Source organism: Scleropages formosus, chromosome 8 (genome assembly GCF_900964775.1).
Source record: "Scleropages formosus chromosome 8, fSclFor1.1, whole genome shotgun sequence".
In the NCBI taxonomy this organism is placed as follows: Eukaryota; Metazoa; Chordata; class Actinopteri; order Osteoglossiformes; family Osteoglossidae; genus Scleropages; species Scleropages formosus.
Genome location: NC_041813.1, coordinates 5,050,600 through 5,065,705, shown reverse-complemented (window position 1 = coordinate 5,065,705; position 15,106 = coordinate 5,050,600). Strand labels below are relative to the sequence as shown.

At 51.6% G+C, this 15,106-nt stretch overlaps 1 protein-coding gene across 6 annotated transcripts in view; it reads left to right on the top strand.

Moving 5' to 3' along the window:
- The window catches only part of epas1b (endothelial PAS domain protein 1b), a 42,080-nt gene that overhangs the window by 14,447 nt on the left and 12,527 nt on the right, over window positions 1-15,106 (top strand). For 4 of the 6 annotated variants that reach the window (XM_018766236.2, XM_018766232.2, XM_018766230.2 and 1 more), the window contains exons 2-4: window positions 7,578-7,762; window positions 13,477-13,622; window positions 14,765-14,849. In XM_018766236.2, coding sequence (XP_018621752.2) covers window positions 7,578-7,762; window positions 13,477-13,622; window positions 14,765-14,849 — 416 coding nt within the window. Of the gene's footprint in view, window positions 1-7,571; window positions 7,763-13,476; window positions 13,623-14,764; window positions 14,850-15,106 lie in introns of all 6 variants that reach the window. The other 2 variants (XM_018766235.2, XM_018766233.2) reach the window with 1 other exon arrangement.

The following is a 15,106-nucleotide window of genomic DNA, read 5'->3' as shown; positions in this document are numbered from 1 at the left end:
TATAGCCAGTCACTTTTCGAAAAGACTCAAGTTTTCAAGAGCTGCAAATTAGTATGTCGTCTGACACTGTGGCGGCGTTACGAATCGTAATTGGGTTTCCTTCGGGAAACGAGCATCATAAGGACCGGCGTTGAGCGTTGTTCGTTTATGGTCTAGAATTTAGAAGAAGGGCTTTAGTGTTTTTTTTTTTTTTTTTTTTTTTACGGCACTTCAAAAAGACTGCGTAGGTGTTTAAAGACGCAAAAATAGGGGTGGCTGTTCATATATGGTTTTGGAATAAATGTATTTTTGGCCTCCAATCTTCTTGCCATCTTGCTGCTCCCTCACATTTCTTTCCAATTCAGGTACCCCCCCAACCCACCTCTTAGGCTTCTGATGCATTCCGTAGATTGCTTTGATATAGTGCATGTGTTCTTAGTACATGGAGAATGAGGAAACAACAGCCTGGTTTGGACCTGCACAACAGATTAAGTCTTAAGGGACAGCTATCAACAGCTCTAAGCTGCTGGGCGCTTCTCCCAGCGCTGTTGTCCTGGAGGCTGTTGTCATAGCTAAGTGCTGGGTTGGGTTCTTCTCCCTGGATGGAGTAACCGAATTTTTCCGAGAGCCTGCAGCCTTCTGGGCCCGGGTGTTAAAGCTCAGCGCTGATGGATGCGACAACACCGTGGCTGCCGTTGTAAGTGTCACTCGTAACGCCACTCAACTTTACTATTAAAATTAGCCTTCACTCATGGTACAACCTGTTTTGAGAGCGCTGGCAGATGTCTTCGTCTTTTTGTTTTTAAAAGCTGGGATCTAGTCGTTTCGTAGAAGAACAGGACGGAAAAACACACAAATAGCCATCGTGTCCCTTACACACACACACACATATGGTTTCCCTGGGACTTAGAGCAGAAGTGTGGACGTGCGCAAATGACTTTTACTGGAATAATTTCATCATTTTGGCATCAAGCCTTTTACACTCGCATGGGGGTACGTCGGTGTTGACCCACGCTGCTACCCATGTTTCGAAGCAGCGTTGGAGGTCAGCCTTGGACATCCGTGGGAGTATGAGAGGAGGTCAGGGAGTGCAGAGCGGGGGTGCGTGAGGCCCGACACGCTGACGCATGTGTACGGTGGCTATTGTGTCATGTCCACCAGTGTACTCCAGCGGGGGCCCCCCGACCCAACAATGGGATTGTCGGCGAGACAATGGACTACGGACGCCGAGGCGGGACGGTCCCGCGTCTCGGATCGTCGCGTCGGAGCGGCGCGGGAGCCGGCGGACCGGCTATTCGCTTCCGACACCCCCGGGCCGTCCTCCCACCCCTGCCTGGTCTTCCTTTCGCTGTCCTTCTGAAGACCTCCACACTCTCCCCTTCTTCCCAACAGTAAAGAGAGCAGGTCATGGGACTTTGGCTGTTCTTGGTGAATGAAACCCAGTCCAGATGTTTTTTCAGACTTCGGCAGTCCGAGGGAATGGGTTCATTCGCGCTGACTGCCGAAAGCAGGCCGGTCGGTGGTACCTGCGCTCTGCCCACGGGAGGCATTTTCTCGTGCTTTCTTGTGGCGGGATTTTAAGATGTTATGAAGCTTGCCAGCGCCCTGAAGGTTTCCACATCCTGTTATCCCTGAGACCGTCCAGCACCAACCTTCGGGCTGTAGACAGATCCCACTTCTTCCTCTCCCGACAGTGAGAAACAGAGGAGGAAAGAAAAATGTCAGCAACGGTTCATTTTTAGTCGTGGAACTCCTTGACGCATTGTTTTTCTCAAGCCGTCTCCTTAGAAACCCATAGAACACCTATTTATTTTCTCAAAAATAGAAAGAAAGGAAGGGGGGAGTTCGATACGGTTGCCAAATATGCGCTCCTATTGTGGTGAGGCGATTAGGACGTTCGCTGCCCTTACGCTGGCACTGGGCCAGAGGCCCCCCTCTGGAAGCCTGAGCGGTTTTGCAAGCGGTGGACAGGAGAGAGACGGGCCTCCAGATCCTCGGGACCTTGCAGTCCAGACTGGCCGTTCTGGCGCTCGCCGACCGAATCTGCTTCCCTCCCCTGCTTTTCCACCTGCGAATTTCTCCTTTCTCAGCGAGGGAGTCTTGCTTGAAAGATTCGAGTTTGCCGTTCCGAGATGCGGCGGCAGTTTCTCTCGAATCCGAGCCAGACTAACGGGCGGAGGAAGCTGTGGATTTCTGTGGGATTCCAGCAAAACGGGACTCCTGCCGCGCTGGGTTGCAGCCCTCCCTCGCCGCGTTGGTCTCTGTGGGCGCGTGGCGCAGGGCGCTGCGGTGAGCCACGGGAAGGCGGCAGGCGGAGTTCAGCCTGCCCTCTGCCACGCGCCGTGCCCTTGCGTCCTCTCCGCAAACCACAGCCCTGGGTGAAGTAAGAGCCTGCGCGTCCGCACCTCTTCCGAGCGCCGTCAGAGGGAGCTGCGCCGCCGGGCTCTTTCCTGCCCTGCGCAAAGCCCGAGACGCGTATTAGTTCGAAGAGCGAAGCCTTTGCCGAGGCTTAGTTGCAGCGCAGCCCAAGAGGTTCTTCGCGTTGGAAACGACGGCCTCCGACGCCAGTTTTCATCACGCGTTCGGACCTAGAGCAAGGTTCAGGTTCAGGGTGGGGGGTCAAAGGCCATGCTTTAGGGAGAAGCTTCTGCCATGTCACCCTGACACTACAGGTGTAGAAATCTGTACTCTGGAAGCCTGGGAAGGAGAAGCGATACGGGTCGCTTCAAGTTTTGCGCCGCTCAGGATGTTCCGAAGGACTGGCGTGGACTTGAAATGCCACTCTTGGACCTCAATGTCCCACTTTTTAAACCGAGTCTTCTTTTTAATTTTTTACAGGTATAGGATACACACACACACACACACACACACACACACACACACACACACACGCGCACACACACACACACACGCGCACACACACACACACACGCGCACACACACACACACACGCGCACACACACACGCGCACACACACACACGCGCACGCGCACGCGCGCACACACACACACACACATACACATTTTCGGAACCACTTGTCCCACACGGGGTCGCAGGGAACCGGAGCCTACCCGGCAACACAGGGCGTAAGGCTGGAGGGGGAGGGGACACACCCAGGACGGGGCGCCAGTCCGTTGCAAGGCACCCAAGTGGGACTCGAACCCCAGACCCACTGGAGAGTGGGACCCTGGTCCAACCCACTGCGCCACCGCGCCCCCTGTATAGGATATACATTCCAGCGAATCGCAACGCCCTTGGCTATAAAGCGAAATTAAACATGTGATTCCATGCTGGTCTGGAGTTACGTGCCAGTAGGCATCAGGAGTCGATATTCCATCTTGGTCCCTCGCCGCCTCCCTCCGTGCAGAAACCCACTCTCCTCACCAGATCTGTGACTTTCACCGCTCGGAACTCTCCTCCGGCTCCGGCACGTGCGTATCCGTGCGTTGTTGACAAGAATCGTTGCGTGGTGAGGAAGGCGGGGAGGAAAGCGGTGTGGAAAGCGGAGACCTGACCTCCCGTGCGTCACATTCCCAGGAGCACGGGCTACTAAGCTCTAATCCCCCAAGAGTCACCAGGGCGATAAGAAAGACCGTCCTAATAGTCTCGTGTGGAACTGGGTGGGGTCTCTTCACTCAGAATTCATCGCCTACCTAATAGTAACGGTAGGGCTCACAGGGCTAAGCGTGTGTCACAGGTAGAGTCGACCAAGTATAAAGGTCCCAACCGAGCGGGGTTTAAGATTCTTGAAATCCACCCGAAGTCCGAAAAAATAATGACATTAACTATAAAATTATGCGTATCGGTCGACAGTACACTTAACAGATTTTGCTGAAAATAAATGGTGTTAAATGAAATCTGTGTAATATCTTGCTTACTCTCCCTTAGTCTGCTGGAGAAAATCAAACTGAGAGAGGATTTAGCTCAAGTCAGTTAAGGTTTAGATATCATTTTTACGCTGCTGCTTCCATGCACGAGTACTTGCAACCAACTTGTTTGAAGCCGCGATGTACAACGGTGGATAAAAAGAAGAAGTAACGTGTACCAAACTTTTCAGATCCTTGAAATCTCTGTACGGCGTTCCGTTTAAAATCTCTCTGGCGGAGGCTAGGAAGCACGGTGCTTCCTCCAAGAACGATGTCAGCGTGGTTCTCCTCACATTTAGGATGGTCCCGCACGAGTTCACGTATCCATCCGTATCATCGTTGGGTTGGAGTACAACTACCTCCCTGGTGTTCTTGAAGTAAAAATTCTCCTTTGCGGCACGTGACCAGAGATATTTTCTGGTTTTATCATTAGTCAGGAATTTGCTTGGGATGATGGGAAGAACAGCTGATACAAAACGGAGTCAATGCTGGTCACAACCGGAGACCATGCGGAGGTCATTGTGGAGTTCGTGGACGAAAATCACGGTACCTTCGCACTTCCCTGATGCCGGTTCAGATTTTCACTATGAATCCCATGACTGCCAGCGACGTGCAGTGAGAGATGTTTCGCGTTAGCTGATGGAGTCCTTCTCAAAGCGCAAGCTTTTTTGCAACCGGTGCCAGTTACGGTTGTGCTGATTGATTTGACTATCGATTAAGGATATCCAGTTTTTACCTCTAAGGTCTGAGTGATGCGGCGAGTCCCTTCTTTACAAACACGATAGGGACTGGAGATTTGTTAATTAACTCAATTTGTTTGTAAGTCAAAATTTATTCTTTACCAGCAGCGTGTGAGCTGGGAAATGCAAATTATGCGTAGCACCATGATGCATGTGTGCTCTATAGCAGATCTCTTTGTCTTAAGAGTATTGCACGCGATCAACGCCAAAATATGAGCAGCAACTATGGCGCCGGCTTGGCCGCGAACGCCGGGACTGCCGGGGCAGCTGGCAAAAACCGGCTCTCGCGATTCAGAACTTTACGAGCGTGGCTCGGTGCGGGAAACCGGGCGTACGGCAATGGTTGCATCTCTCCCATTTGCAAAGGTCATAAGCTTGCTGTGCGGCGCAATGCTTGCGGTATCTTGCCTATCGGTAAGTGTATGCGTTGCACGAAAAAACAAGTGTATCCGACACACTTCTCGAAGAAAAAAAACAGGAAATTACAAGGATTTTTTGATATATAGGAAAAGAGAGATCAATTACTCTTGCCTGTACACGCGTTCTCCCTCCACCAAGGATGAGCGGCAATCCGATGGAAGGATGAGCATGCGTTTAGCCTTAAAGTGCCATGGCATGCAACTGATGACTGCTGTTAGTAACAACAAGAGGAACGTTCGTCCTGCACGCGCCCTTTTGGTTTTACCGGTATTGGCCTGAGTGATTTGAGTGGGGAGCGCATAAGGGATGGCATGTTCCGGTTTTCAAGAGTGGAGCACCTTACCCCGGAGGCCGGCCGCCGACCGATCCATCTAAATCTACAGCCGTGACTGCCTTGTGCCGCAGGCTGGAAACTGACTGATCCATCTAAATCTGCAGCTGTGGGGGCGGCTGAAAGGGAGACCGACCTTGTCCGAGCTCTTGTCGGGTAAAACACCATAATCCAATCATGTGACTGCCAGACACCCTGTTTGTTTTCCCCCGCTTGGTTAAAACTGGGAAAGGAGGGCTGCAAGTAATGTGTTTACCACACCAGGTACTTTGGTGAGTGTGTGCGCGTCCGTGTTTTGCGCTTTTGTATATACGTGTGGCAAGGTGCTGCTCTTTCAACTTAAAGGCGCACTTCTGTCCCCTTCTCATCCCTGGAGAGTTCGTAGCTCACACTTTTGTGAACATATAGAACCTCGTTCTTTGCCCGCAATAGTGGCGGCGTGCAAAATTTATTATTGCTAAGGCTCTCGCTGGGTTATCCGGTGGCGAGACTGAGAACCCCTGATTGGGCGAGGAGGTATCGGGAGATAGGGAAGGTTACCCTTGCTTGACCTGCGTAGGGTTGAACAGAATAGCGGAGTTTACTTGCGATAAGCCGTGACCAAAACCGAGGATGTGGCGAAGATTGTCACCGTTTTGCCCGTTCAGCAGCGGCTTAATCGGCGGAACGAGAGTCGGAACAAAGCGTTTTGTTCAGCACGCTCGATTACCGGGCCCGCGCGGCAGAGGTAATCATCGAACTTTGTTTGCGTGCGTTTGTGCTTCGCCCTGCAGTCATGTTTATTCCGTGCATGTGGCCCACCGAGCCGAGTCAGACAGGGCGACGGAAAGAGAGGGACCCTTTCACGAACGGGCCAGATGGCCGGTTCCGCACAAGGCTTGCTCAGTCGCAAAGCGCGTCAAAGAGAAAGAGAAGGAAACACTTGACCGTGCCACCGGACTGCCAAAACAACGTAGCGGGCCGTCGGGGGGGGGGGGGGAAATCAGGCTGGAAGACCGAAATTTCACGCATCTACAAAGGAAGCAAAACCTGATTTCGATAGAGGTCAAAAAGTAAGGAGATACGGTCTGTAGGGTGTTTTAAGAGATGAAAAGGGCGAAGCCGGTCAAAGCGTACGTACTGTGTCGTAATAAAAGCTAAGACATTTAGAAAGGCCGGGGTGCCGTAACAAAATGTTGAAGGACACATAAATCTGAGCCGCAGGATCCATTCCTGAAATGATTTATTGAAACCTTGGGATTGCGCTTTGCGGTATAGCGAACGCCACGATGCGGGACTTTCTCGCTCGACAAATCATCACCCTAAGAGCTTCGGGCTTCCGGGTGAGCTATTTCGCAAATTCTTCGCTTGCTGTGGACTTTAAAGGTCCCGTGGCGTCCCATCGGGGTCTTAACCACGGCGAGCTGGCCGAGTTTCGTATTCACATCTTAGCCGTCTCATCATTTTCCGTGTAATAACCCTATTATTATATCCTCAGTTTGTCATCCGTGCTGGTCATTAACCACATGTGTAATGGTTCGGTTTAATGTTTTGAGACCTGCGAATGGAAAGCAGCCATGTAAAATGTAAATATTTTATTGTCATCGCTATGAATCATGGGAAAAATTCTAACAAAAAAAGTTTGACGGTAAATGTTTTCTGCTAAGTTAGGGATTTAATTCCCCTCGCAAAGATGGAGCGCGTAAATGCATTTCTGCGCGGTGATGAAAATGAATACGAATCTCTTCTTTCAAAGGTTGTAAAGTGAGCGTAAGTAGGGCAGCGGCGAAGAGCGTTCGGTTCTCGAGGTCTTCTAATGTGACGAAGAAATCTGAATATGGGCTTTTTACCAAGGTAACACATCTCAGGGAAGTCCCTAACGGCGCCGTCAACTTGAGGGTTTACCATAGCAGATTTCGCAGTTCGCGGAGCAGGAAACGCACCGTGCCATATGTGCATTAGGTCTTTTGGATCAAGCTCAAGAGCGCCGCGTTTTAGTCATCTGCCGGAGTGTAATTCCATATTGCGCTTGTTCCGTTTTCAGAAAGAAAACAAACATCGGCGTCATCAGGTGTACGGCAGTTACCGACCGAGCCCAGCTCTGAGCGCGCGAATTTGGGCTGGTCTTGATAAACTGCCAAGAAAAGAATGTGCCGGAATAACAAACGGGTGTCGCGCACCGGTAAAAACATGTATGCGTGTGACCCTGTGCCCACGTGCTCGACGCTCACCTCCGGCCCCTTGTTTGTTGGTAAGGAGCAGCTCGGAGAGGAGGAAAGAGAAGTCGCGCGACGCGGCTCGCTGTCGCCGCAGCAAGGAGACGGAGGTGTTCTACGAACTGGCCCACCAGCTGCCCCTTCCCCACAGCATCAGCTCTCACCTGGACAAGGCCTCCATCATGCGGCTGGCCATCAGCTTCCTGCGCGCACGCAAACTCATCTCCTCAGGTGAGACTGTCCGTCCCGCCCCGGTAACGCACGCGCCGCCGAATTTACCGAGTACGAGTCACGTGTGTATGTGCATGATACGAGGCAAGATAACTGTTAAGGGTGACCTAGCTGACGTTCACTGGTCCGCGATGTGATTGCGGGAACGCGGGAACTACGTAGGTGATGAAGAAAAGGGCGAGTCACTAGTCGCCAGGTCATCGGACGCGAGTCGTTTTATCGAATGAGCCGGCAAAGAAGGAATCTGGAAAATTCAAAATCGCCTCTCTTAACACTCGCCGGAATGTTGGAGTCACTTCCGTCAGATTGCGAGAAGAATCCGTAGTTACCGTGATACTTGTTGAGCTGACGCTTTTCTCCGACGTGACTTACGGCGTTAAGCCACTTATAACCATTTACCCATTCGTACAGCTGGGTAATTTTACCGGAGCACTTTTAGGGCAAGTACCTCGTCCAAGAGCACTACAGCTGGAATTCAGACCTGCAAACTCGGGGTCCAAAGGCAGCAGCTCTAACCAGTACGTTACCAGCTGTCCCATATGTACATATAAGGGGCAGCTGGTAGCTCGGTGATTAAAGCTGCTGCTTTTGGACCCCAGGGTTGCAGGTTTGATTCCCACCTCTGGCTGTAGTATCCTTGAGCAAGGTACTCACCCTAAGTTGCTTTGGGAAAAAAAAGCATAAGGTAAATGTAATACACACACACATTTTCAGAACCGCTTGTCCCATACGGGGTCGAGGGGAACCGGAGCCTAACCCGGCAACACGGGGCGTAAGGCCGGAGGGGGAGGGGACACACCCGGGACGGGACGCCGGTCCGTCGCGAGGCACCCCCAACCGGGACTCGAACCCCAGACCCACCGGAGAGCAGGACTGTGGTCCAACCCACTGCGCCCCCGGTAAATGTAATATATACGGACAATTCTCACGTGTCACGATCTAACCGAACGTTCCTGTAGCCACTTCTTGCTGCGCTGCGTACCTGACATCAACCTGGGGACATTTCAGGGCAGAATCACCAGCCGTTTCTGAACAAAGCCAACGTTTCCTTGTAATAATATACCTTTGCGAAGCTGGATGTCGAGCGCCGGCAGCTAGCGGGCCAGCTTCCGTGGCAAGGCCGAACAGAGCAGACGCCGTCTGGCTAAGCCTCGCCGGGGAGAAGCAGACACGTGCATCGCATTGGACCGGTACTTAAGACCGCATACATTTTCCATTTGGTCCTTGTTTGCTGATTCAGCTGGGTGTTACTTACTGTATACATAACGGGTTGAAATGAATGTGCAGCATTGCGCATAATAACCTTTGGAAATAAACTGAAAATGGTGCATTTCTGAGAACGGTAACAGATATACTGTATATACCGTATACATTATTCATAAGCAAATCAGTATCGCCGTTACCGGGACTTAAAACCAAATTAAGTGCCGATTGCATTCATTCAGAATACTTGTTAAAATTAAAGCAAAAGGCACTTTTTGAGGAGGGGACCTCCCTTGTCTGCTCAGTCAATGTCACCCTTCAGCGCATCGCAGTAAATGCCATCATGAGCGTCGCAGTTATTTTGCCTCCCGAATGCTTTGCGCCGATTTTGCTTTTCGTTGCCTCCGATCCTCCGATTTTATATAAAATGGAAGGGTTAAAAATGCTTGCAGGCCAACACAAAGCACTTCAACGTCCTTTTAAAATGTGATTTTGATTTTTAAATATGAAACATCGAGGTGCTTCGTGCTCCTGTTTCTCGGTATCAACATTAATCTCTCTGTCTGGAATTAAGATAATAATGAATAAGTGTCGCATTTATTGTTCCCTGTCTGTAATGAGATCAGAGAATATTGGCCCTCCACGCATGCGGATGCCTGGCGTCTTAAAAGGTAAGGAGCAGAGGCGGGAAGCTCGTTGGGCCTTCTATCCTGCTCACTTAATGAATTTGCGCTGATGTTCCAAATCATTAAATCACAGAAATGAATTAGGAGCTGCGATGGATGTGGTTAAAAAACTAATAACAGAGCCCTGGAGAGAGAACATTGGGAGACTGAGCCTGCGGGGATTTTTGACCCGAATGTTTGCATCCACCTTGGGAGACAGATGCGGAGAAGATGGAGCCTCCATGGTTTCATTCTTTTTTCTGGTACGGTGGGACTTACAAATCTGTGCGTCCCACTCCCTCCACCCTAGTCACTTCCACCAGACCTTCTTCAGCCCCCCCGCTTGTCCACTCCCCACCAACATGCTCAATCTCCGGAAAGCAGACAAAGGACTCCACCATTGTTCCACCCCAGGTCTTTTATTGGAACTAACCAAAAACAAAGAAAACAACAAAGAATGACCAATGTTGCCTTCTGAATTGTGAGGGATGGGTTTTAGGCAAAAAAAAAAATCATGTTCATTTTATGTTTAAATATTGCTATTAATTGGATTAAGTGGCAGAAGAGGAAGAGCAGAAGTGTGAATGTGCCAGTTGAGATATGAGGGGGTTACAAGTGTCCTGTAGAAAGGAAGGAGGATTAGGGTTAGGGCTGGATTTGGACGTGAGAGAGAGAGAGAGGAAATGTGTCTCTAGCTGAGATGGCACGGTAGATGTTATCTGACCGCCTTATCGCTAGCTCTGCGGCCGTGCTTTTCGGAGAGAGAGCGAAGCGCACGAAGGATGGACCGGGTTGAATGCTGGCGACTGCCGTGCGACGGGACCCGCCGGTCTGAGCCAAGCCAAAACAAGGTCCGGCCGTGGCGCCAGGCGCTCCCTTGCCCCACCTCCTCCCGAAGGGGAAACACCTGTACTCGCTGCACTCAGTTACACGAGAGCTTCGCTAAAAAGAGACACAAATTTTACCTGCGCTGCTCAGCCTTTCGGCACGGGCCCGACATAACACCGTCTAGGGAGTTGTTTCCGGAACTCCGAATAGAACAACCAATGTCAACGACCGCTTCTCCCGATCGGGGTCGCGGCGAGCCGGAGCCCAACCCGGCGACGCAGGGCGCGGGGCCGAGGTGAGGGGACGCACCCGGGATGGGACGCCAGTCCGTCGCTAGGCACCCCAAGTGGGGCTCGAGCCCCAGACCCGCCGCACAGCGGGCACCGGCCAAACCCACCACGGCCCCCCCAAAACGGAACGGCCGCTGGCGGAATCCGCGACATCTTTCCAGCTTTCGGACCGATATGATCCTCGCCCCTGTGTAAGGAAGTACTGCAACGTTTAGAGGGACTCTAACTGAGCCAGTGCTTTAGGAAGCCTTAGAAACGTCCCGTTGTTAATGTCGGAGCTGTAACTGGAAATTTTGACAAAAAATGAGAAACTCGTGCGCCCAGGCAGTCGGTTCACATCCATTGCGTCATTTAGGGGGGCGACTGGTAGCGTAGTGGTTAGAGCTGTCATCCTTGGACCCAAACCCTACCTCTGGCTGTAGTAACCTTCAGCAAGGTCCTTACGCTAAGATTACTCCAGTAACGTTACCCAGCTGTGTAAATGGACAGGGGGTACGGTGGCGCAGCGGGTTCGGCCGGGTCCTGCTCTCCGGCGGGTCTGGGGTTCGAGTCCCGCTCGGGGTGCCTTGCGACGGACCGGCGTCCCGTCCTGGGTGTCCCCCCCTCCCCCTCCGGCCTTACGCCCCGTGTTGCCGGGGTAGGCTCCGGCTTCCCGCGACCCCGTACGGGCGATGTGTAACGTTGCAGGTCGCTTTGGAGAAAAGCATGAGCCGCATGAATAAATGCGGAGTTCGATATTTGCCGGAAAACCTGTTGACGAACGCTTCCTTCAAAGACGCAGCGGACAGCACCTTCTTCGAAACTGCAGGTTGGACGTTTGCTACGCTGCGCTTCCCGTGAGTCAGCCAGGCTTCTCCCAACAGGTCCCTAGACTGTTCATCCAGCTCGATTAAAAAAAAAAAACGGGCGGATGTCCCTCGTTTGAAGCGTAAACAGCGGTTTGTTTATAAGTGGCGCCGCTCGCCGCCGAGCCCCGGGCTTTCGGATTTCCCAGCTGTCCGAAATCTAAAGATACCCGAGTCCGGCCCCGGGCCCCGCAGGTCATCCGACGGGAAGTGGACGCTCGCTGCGGGAAATGGCCCGCGAGGAGCTTCCTGCGGCGGTCTGCAAATCCGATTGTTTACGGCAACTATTTTTGTCGCGAGGTCTGGAATTTTGGTAGAAGCGGCTAGGTCTGCGCCTCGTCCCCCGCTCCGCTTTGGATCCAGAAATAATGGAAACCGTTATCGTTTGACAAAACGGAAAAAAAAAAAAAACAAAAACAAGAAAGAAAGAGGAAGAAGTAGTTTTAAGCTGGAAAAGAAAGTGAATTCGTTCGCGGGCGGGGTGCGTTCGGACCGCGTCCGAACCTTCGGAAGGCCTTCGGGCCGCACGCCGCCGGCCGGAAGAAACGAGCCTACGGCAAACGGCGAGAAAATCTCACACCTTCGCTATTTCTGCGTTTCGCCTTCTGCGAGGAAGGAGTAGCGATTTCGCGGACAGGACGGTCGAAAAACGCGACTCGTTTCTCCCTATTTTAGCGTCCGAGGCGACGGAGCTCGCCGGCTCGCTCACTTCCGAAGCCATTTGGATGTTTACCGGCCTTGAACGAAGGAGGGACGTCTCCCCGTCCGTCTAGCGTTTGTTGCGCGGGCGAGCAGATTCTCGGTCTACGGGCGGATTTAAACTCCAGCCCCGGGACTCGGCGGGCCTTGAGAAAAGCTCTTATCTGGGGGAAACACGCCGGGGGGGGGGGGAGTCGCGCACTTCCGACCTCGCGGCGTGGAGCCGTTTCTGCTCCCTTTTCTTGAAACGCCACGTTTCGGAGACGGGGTCACAAAGCCTATTTGTGTTTTCTCCCCCCGTTTCTCCAGCCGCTGTCCCCGGCGTCTCATTCCTGCCAACGTCAGTGTTTTTACATCTGTGTTTCCCTTCACGGTGAAGCTCATCGCGTCGCCGTAGCGGCAGAGTGAGAAGGGGGGGGGGACAAAGAAATGTTATCGATTTTCAGTTATAAACACCAAAACTCTTTTCATTTCTTTGTTGAACATTTTGTCACAGCTGATGTAAGGAGATATCGTGGTGCAAGCGAAGCCAGCTCGCTTCTCACGGAAATCGGCCACCCCGCAGTCGACAAGCAGCAGTTCTTTGGGGGGATTTTAGGAATCGGGGAAAGTAAAATCTGGGGGGGAGGAGAAAAAAAAAAAAAACTTTCAAGTTGAATCAATTTAAAAAATAAGATAATAAAAAAAAAAAAAGAAAAAAAACAGAAAGTGTCAAAACTTGGGCAACATGTGTTTGAGTTTCGTGAGGCTGGTGTTAGAAATGATCAGTTGATTTAAACTGGGATTCGGTCTAAATTTGCACAAAGGCAGGAAAGCGGTGTGTGTGTGTGTGCGTGTGTGTGCGTGCATCCAGCTTGACGTGCGTCCAGCTTGTTTTGCTCCTTAAAACTCTGGCACGCGACCAAAACAAACGAGAAGAATCTCATCCTGCAAGTCGGAAAACTCCCAAACTCCCAAGCCATTCGCCAGCTCCTCGAACGCAGTCGCGCACGATTAAAGAGTTAAAATCCAAAAAAAAAAAACGCACTGCACGGTCACTCGTAACCTGTCACGCGTTTGTACCTAAGGTGTGCGGGCTGGTAATGCTACGCGGAGCTCGTTAGAAGTCGCCTTGGAGAGAAGCGTCTGCGAAATCAATAGATATAAACGTATTTACCGGCTCTCTTTGTGGATTTGTGCTGAAGGTTGCGTGCCCAACGAGACGGAGGAAGACAGACAGATGGACGGCCTTTACCTGAAGTCCCTGGATGGCTTCGTCACCGTGGTAACATCCGACGGGGACATGATCTTCTTATCGGAAAACATCAACAAATTCATGGGTCTCACTCAGGTTGGCATCACGTTACGCCGCATCACGTCGCATCCGATTAAATCGATGTAAATCACCGACGTGCCAAGAAATGCAACAAAAAAAGCACTTAATGTAACAACAGTTTATGTTCGCTAAGAAAAGCATGGGCCATAATCATGTTAGATAACAGTGCATTCATTATTACTGTGTTAGGTACCACATTAGGTAACAGTAGTAGCTGCCCCCACAATTTTCTCCCGCTCTGATACCCACGTAATCTCAGACAACAAACGTCATTGTGTGTTTTATAGCGGCGTTAGCCGCTCCCTGCAATCGCACCAGTCGAGCTCTTTCCGAGGGCGCCACGTGAGCGGAAGCCGAATGGGAAGAACGGGCCAAAATTATTCATAAGCCGTTCAAGCCGAGACTTGAAGCCTGTTGCGGGAACGGTTACATTTCTTGTGCGAACAGGGAACAGGGCGGTGAGCGGTCCTTCTTATCACGCTCCTCTTGCGGTTCAGCCGCGCCGGGGCGGCGTGGTGGCGCAGCGAGTGGCGCTGCTGTCTCGCAAGAGGACGTGGGTTCGACCCCCCCCCGCTCAGCCTGTGTAGAGTTTGCGTGTTCTCCCAGTGTCCGCGTGGGTGACCGGGTGCTCTGGTTTCCTCCCACACTCCAAAGACATGCTGTTCGGGTTCCCCATAGTGTGTGAGTGACAGAGAGTGTGTTCCACTGATGTATAGATGAGTGACCCAGTGTAAGTAGTGTATGTAGCAGTGTAAGTCTGGGTGCTCTGGTTTCCTCCCACACTCCAAAGACATGCTGTTCAGGTTCACCCATACTGTGTGAGTGACACAGAGTGTGTTCCAGTGATGTATGGATGAGTGACCCAGGGTAAGTAGTGTATGTAGCAGTGTAAGTCTGGGTGCTCTGGTTTCCTCCCACACTCCAAAGACATGCTGTTCAGGTTCACCCATACTGTGTGAGTGACACAGAGTGTGTTCCAGTGATGTATGGATGAGTGACCCAGGGTAAGTAGTGTATCTAGCAGTGTAAGTCACCACGGTGAATAAGGTGTGTGGGCTCATAACACTACATAGAGTTCATTGGAAGTCACTTCGGAGAAAAGCGTCTGCTAAATAAAAATAAATGTTTGCTTGAAGAGCCCTCTGTGCTGTCCGCAGGTGGAGCTTACAGGACACAGTATTTTCGACTTCACCCACCCCTGCGATCACGAGGAGATCCGGGAGAACCTCAGCCTCAAAGCAGGTACAGGCGAATAGCTACCGCTCCGCACGCCCGATTTGTCGGCATTATGGGAAAATAGTTGCGGGTTTGGAACAAAGTAGCTTCATTCGTCATTTTGGAAAAGTTTCCCCTCGACGCGGAGGACTCTGAGTAGCTATGTTTAATGTAAACGACAAAGCGGGACCCCCTGTCGAGCAAAACAAATTTTTTGTTTGCGTTTCGGCCAAAAGCGGAATCAAAGTCGCTTTGGAAGATTCTTCACAGTAAATCAAAGAAAT